The following is a 5774-nucleotide window of genomic DNA, read 5'->3' on the forward strand; positions in this document are numbered from 1 at the left end:
GTGTGTGTGTGTGTGTGCGGGGGGGGGATGTGTGTGGGGTGGGGTGGGGTGGGGTTCCATGCATGTTAAATAAGACGAGAGGGCGTAGCCAGGAGCAATGCACAAGGAAAACATTGCGCAAAGACGGTGTATGTAGATGTGTGCGTGTGTGTGTGTGTGTGTGTGTGTGTGTGTGTGTGTGTGTGTGTGTGTGTGTGTGTGTGTGTGTGTGTGTGTGCGGGGGGGATGTGTGCGCGGGGAGGGGATGTGTGTGGGGAGAGGTGGGGTGGGGTGAGGTGGGGTGTTGGTAATGCCAGCCCGAAGTAAAGCAAACGGGGGGGGGTTGTTGCTTGTGTTAGAGAGCACAAGGGAAGGAGTCACACCGACCAGTATGTACGGCATCCCGCGCATCCACACACCCACCAACACGCACACACACGTACGCACACACACTGAATCCCACTATCAAGTCCAACCTCCCCGCCCACCACCCACCCATCCCCCCCCACACACTCGCTCACACTCACGTCCATGTGATGTGTCGCGGGTCGGCCGCCACTCCGCCCAGTAGTCGATCCAGGATGAACACGGGCGGGTTGCGTGGGTCGCAGGGGCCGGCGTGTGTGAGGTGGTGGGTGAGGCAGGTCATTGAGAAGTTGGGGCTGGTGAGCGGCACGCCCCAGTTGCCTGCGGGTGGGTGTGTGGGGGGGGTATGTCCATGTTTGTTTAAGGAGTGAGGGCGTAGCCAGGAGCAGTAGTAGGCGCGTTGGGGGCGGGAGGAAGGGGTTGAAGGAGTGACGTTGTAGCCAAGGGGAGGAGGCGCGCAGGTGCAAAGAGGGCACACCTAGCGTGCTCGTTGCATGCTGTGAAGCTTTGAAGCTGTGAAGCTGTGAAGTTGTCGGCCCAATCCGGGTTACGGTACACTCATCAGGCGCGCTTTGCTCCGCCCTCAGCCCTCCTGCACGTGTGACGTGGCTCACAGGGCGCACGGCCCCCCACCCCCTTGTCCTTTCCCCCGTCTATCCCCCCCCCCCACACACACACACTCTCACCCATGTACTGGGTCCACGCCAGCTCGCCACCCGGCCGCAGCGCCGCTGCTGCCTGCATGTCGACCAGGTTCATGTCAACAATGGAAGGGGTTTGGTTGGCCGAGCACAAAGAAATAGGCCCCAAACGTCAAGGGGGTAGGCAGCAGCACAGCAGCACATTGTCATCAGCGCAGCACTGCGCAGCGCAGGTGTGTCCTTGGGTGAGGCTTCAACCCAACCCCTGCCATCCTTCCTCCCCTGCGCGCTTTCTAGGCTGGTATCTATCCCGCCTTTGGCTTGGTTTGGGCTGGTATTTACAACCCCATCTCCCCCTCCCCCCCAACCCTCACCCCACCTGCTGCCCGCTCATCTGGTGCGGGAAGGGCAGCCAGGGTGTGTTTGCGGGCGAGGGCACGAAGACCGGGCCTCCCGCGGCGTATCGGTCGGCCACATAGATGCCGTCGAAGTTGAGGAGCTGCTTGAAGTTGATCTGTTGAGGGCAGGGGAGGAGGAGGGGAGGGAAGAGGGGTGGAGAGAAGAGGGGTTCGGAGTTGGACAGCGGGGATCACATTCATGACTTACTATTGAAATGAGATTGTAGCCTAGGGGTAAGGTGGGTGAACGGCGTGTGCTGGTGCTTCGTACTTCCCGGTATCACAGACACGGTACCGCAGAGTGTGGGGACGTGGCGGGTGGTGAGGGGTGGCCCACGTGCACCGTGTTGAGGGGGCCTCAAACCCATCCCACCCCTTCCCTTACCCCCGCCCTTCACCCCACCCGGCAACCCCAGTCTACATACATACACACACGCACATATAATCCCCTAGCTACCTTGGCGTACACGACGTGCTGACTGAGGTGCTTCATGTCCCTAGGCTGCTTTTAATAAAAATGGTTCTTCGGAAACCCCCCTAAACACACACAAAACACGTGCGCACAAACACATGCACGCACACGCACGTATATACACATCCACACCTTGGCGTACACATTTAGGTGGCTGAGGTGCGGGCTGTTGGCGTGGCTGTGCAGGCCGCTGTAAACCAGCGGCCGCTGCAGGTGGGGGCGGTCGGGGTCGGGCGCGAAGGAGCACTCGCCTGGAGGCGGGGGAGGGAGGGAGGGGAGGGAGGGTTTGGAGGAGGGAGGAAGAGGTGGGGCACGGGAGGAGGGAGGAGGAGGTGGGGCAGGGGGGTCCCAGGCATGGTAAGAGATGGGAGTAGGAGATGGCGCGATGTGACAAGAAGAGAGCGGGGTTGCGACACAGGGGAGGACGACGCAGTTGTTGCTAGGGGGAGCATTGAGGCGGTGACAGGAATGGCAGACTGAGCAGGAGCGCGCCAGGTCTCGCAACGGACTCACCCGGTCGAGGCACCCCTGCCTCGCCCTGGCCCCCACCCACCCACCCACCCACCCACCCACCATCCACCCACCCACCCACCTACACGTGCAAACCCTTTGGTGATGGTGAAAACAACCCCACTTGCACCCCCCCCGCACACACACACACACACAGACACCCTCATCCACCGCTCCCTCAACCCTGGCCCCACCCCACCCACACCCTCACACCCACCCCGGGTGCAGTCGTACGTGGGCAGCCACGTGTGCTGACTGTACTGCAACGCCGCGATGGCGCCCGACACGTCAGACAACGTCGCGTTGCCGGCTGTAGCAGCATCGCCCTTGCGGCCAGCTGCAGCAGCCCCGGCTGTAGCAGCTGCTGCCGCTTCTGCCGCCGCCTCCTCGTCTGCTGCAGCCGCCATGCCGTCCTCACACACGTACACCTTGAGATGCTCCCAGTCGCCTGCGTGTGTGTGTGTGTGTGTGTGTGTGTGTGTGTGTGTGCGTGTGTGTGTGTGTAGAGGGGTAAACAAAATCGTATCGCCCTAGGGCCTTGTGTGGTCCGTTGCGTGTGGTTCCCGCGCCAGCCTCAACCGCCCCCCGGAAATCCCCTCAATATCCCCTGCCGCACCCCTCCCTCACCTCCCACTGGCCACTTTAGACGCCTCTTTCCCTCCTCTCTCCCCTCTCCCCCCTTTGTCCTTGGGCTGGGGCACGTAATCCCCCATCCCCTTCCCCATACGTACCATTGCTCCTGGCTACGCCCTCTCGTCTCATTTAACATGCATGGAATCCCCCCTCCCCTCCTCTTCCCCCCTCCATCCTATGCCTCACCCACCCTCGTGCACCCCCAGCGGGCATATGAAGTACTCGGCCCCCTGGTGTCGGCCCGCGAACCGAGTGGCCATCAACTGGTTACTGCAGCCGTTGAAGGGGTAGAAGAACCTGCGGGAGGAGGGGGAGGGGAGTTGCACTCATGATTACTTAAGGAAGTGGTAGACGATATGCAATTTTAGGGGAGGAGGAGGGGGAGGAGGAGGCGGTGGGGGTAGGACGGGTAGCTAAGAGGGAGGGGAGGAGGGGGGGAGGGGAGGAGGGGGAATGGGGAGGACGAGTGGGGAGTAGGCGGGAAGGAGGGAGAAGAAGGGGAGATGGGGGACCATGGGGCAGGGGAGGCGGCAGGTGACAGTCGTGGAGCATGGGTTGCGCGGCGTCCAGGCAAATCCCGTTGCGTATGCTGAATGCCCAACCCCTCCAAATCCACCCCCGGGACACCCCGACCACCCCACCATCCCCGGGATTGGTCCAACTCCACACCCGCCAAACCCGCCACCCCACCCCACGCCGCCGCCCACGGGCCACCGCCTCCCACCAGAAGGTGTACACGTAGGCGTGGCTGGGCTCGCCATAGTCCCGCGGCTCCGCCTCCTCCTCCGCCTCCTCCTCCTCCGCCCCGTAATCGTAATCCACACCGCCCGCCGCATCTGCGCCGCCGGCGTGCTGCTGCTCGCGCTCCTGCCGCACCGCCACCGCACCGCCGCCGCTACCGCCGCCGCCGTCGCCGCCGCCGTCCGCCGGCCCTTGCTGCAGCCGCCGCCTCCGACGCACCTCTTGCCGCCCCTCCTCCACTTCTTGCTGCTCCTGCTCCAGGTGCTGATACTCCAGGTTCTCCTGTTTCTCGAGTTGCCGCTGCTGCTGCTGCTGCCGCCCCAGCACCCGCCGCCTGTGCAGGGCCGCCTGTTGCCTGATCTGCTGCTGCGGCGAGGAGGGCTGGCCGGCAGGCGCCTCCGCCGCATCAGCCCAGCCCCCCTCCTCCCGCTCCTCCTCCTCCCCCTCCTCCTCGCCTGCAGCAGGCAGGCCCGGGCCCCCGCCCTCCGCGGCCGACAGCAGGCGCCGGCGGGGCCTCTCCTTCCCCCCTCGCTGAGCCGCTGCCTTGCCGCTCCGCCCAGCCCCAGCCCCGCCGCCGCCGGCATCGCCGCCGGTCGCGGTGCCGTCACCACCGCCACCCCCACCCCCCGCGCCACCGCCGCCCGCACTGCCGCTACTGCCGCTACTGCCGCTACTGCCGCCGCCGCCGTCGCTACTGCCGCCGCCGGCGCCCGTGCCACCGTGGTGGGTCCACTGCATGTGCTCCAGGTTGGGTCGGAAGACTGTGGAGGGGGTGTGGAGGTGTGCGGAGGTGTGTGGGGTGTGTGGAAGGGGCGTGTGGGGGTTTTCCACTACTCGCAAGGCAGCGGGAGGGAAGCTGACGGGCGGCCCGTGTGGGTCGCGTTTTTGTACGGTCTTGGGTTGCCGAGTGTCCCTGCCGAGTGTCACGACCTTGACCCAGTGCGAAGGCGGCCCTCGAAAAGCCCACAACTAATCTCAACCCACCACTATTATCATTCAGTTACAGGCGCCCCATACCAAACCACCCCCACCCCCATCCCCACCCCCACCACCAACCCAACCAATCCAACCCACCACCGCTACCCTGCGCCCCGTACCTGTGAAGTACACCCGGCCCCCCAGCCGCCCCTCAGCGGCCAGCGGGTCGCCGGCGATGGCCTCAAAGAAGGCGTCGCCCTGCGCAGGGAGAGGGGGGGGGAGAGGTGGGGAGGGGTGGGGGGTGAGAGGGGGGAGAGAGGGGGGAGAGGAGGGGGGAGAGAGGGGGGAGAGGAGGGGGGAGAGAGGGGGAGAGAGGGGGAGAGAGGGGAGGAAGGGACAGCAGGACAGGGCACGCGGACGCAGACTCGTGCAGTACAAAACGAGGACGAAACATGCAGCAGGGAAGTAAGGAGAGGCAAATGACAGTCGTAGATGCCGCAATTTACAGCAATGGGGGAGCAAGCAACCCTACCATGTGAGCTTTCATGCAGAAGCAGCAGGTACGGTACTCACCCCACCAACCCAACAGGCCAACACCCACCCCTGGCCTCACCTGGTGCCCCACGCCCGTGCCTCCACCCCTGCCGCCCCCCCCTCCCACCTGCAGCGACTCGAAGCGCGGGAAATTGGGGTCGGGCACCTCCTTGGGCCGCCGGTGGGGGCGGCTGCTGCTACTGCCGCTACCGCTGCTACTGCCGCTACTGCCGCTACTGCCGCCCGGCCGCTCCGCCTCCGACTGCGCTCGCCCGGGTTGCGCCGTTGCGTGGTGCTGTGAGGGCGGCCCTCCGCTACTGCTGCTATCGCTGCTACTGCCGTTTGCCGGCGGCTGCTTGCTACTGCCGCCCGCCTCGCCCGTGGCCCTGGCCGCGAGGCGGCTCCCCTCCTTCCCCTCCTTCCCCTTCTTCCCCTGCTGCGCCTGATCCTCCTCCGTCCCCTCCTGCCCCTCCTCCTGCTCCTCGCGCAGCCGCCTGCTCCTCCGGCCGCCCACCTCTTCCGCAGCCCTCCGGCCTTGGTGCAGCCCCCGGCCCGACCCGGAAGCCTGGGGCCCCGCCCCCG

The 5774-nt window shown here is 65.4% G+C and overlaps 1 protein-coding gene across 1 annotated transcript in view; it reads right to left on the minus strand.

Annotated features, from left to right (window-relative positions):
• The window catches only part of CHLRE_04g217919v5 (uncharacterized protein), a 16986-nt gene that overhangs the window by 8083 nt on the left and 3129 nt on the right, over positions 1 to 5774 (minus strand). The window contains exons 6-14 of the mRNA XM_043061755.1: positions 5320 to 5757; positions 4838 to 4916; positions 3724 to 4501; positions 3190 to 3296; positions 2584 to 2814; positions 1989 to 2107; positions 1366 to 1500; positions 1032 to 1083; positions 507 to 666 (exon numbers count right to left, since the gene is read on the minus strand). Coding sequence (XP_042925011.1) covers positions 507 to 666; positions 1032 to 1083; positions 1366 to 1500; positions 1989 to 2107; positions 2584 to 2814; positions 3190 to 3296; positions 3724 to 4501; positions 4838 to 4916; positions 5320 to 5757 — 2099 coding nt within the window. The remainder of the gene's footprint in view (positions 1 to 506; positions 667 to 1031; positions 1084 to 1365; positions 1501 to 1988; positions 2108 to 2583; positions 2815 to 3189; positions 3297 to 3723; positions 4502 to 4837; positions 4917 to 5319; positions 5758 to 5774) is intronic.

Source organism: Chlamydomonas reinhardtii, chromosome 4, assembly GCF_000002595.2.
Source record: "Chlamydomonas reinhardtii strain CC-503 cw92 mt+ chromosome 4, whole genome shotgun sequence".
Classification (NCBI taxonomy): Eukaryota; Viridiplantae; Chlorophyta; class Chlorophyceae; order Chlamydomonadales; family Chlamydomonadaceae; genus Chlamydomonas; species Chlamydomonas reinhardtii.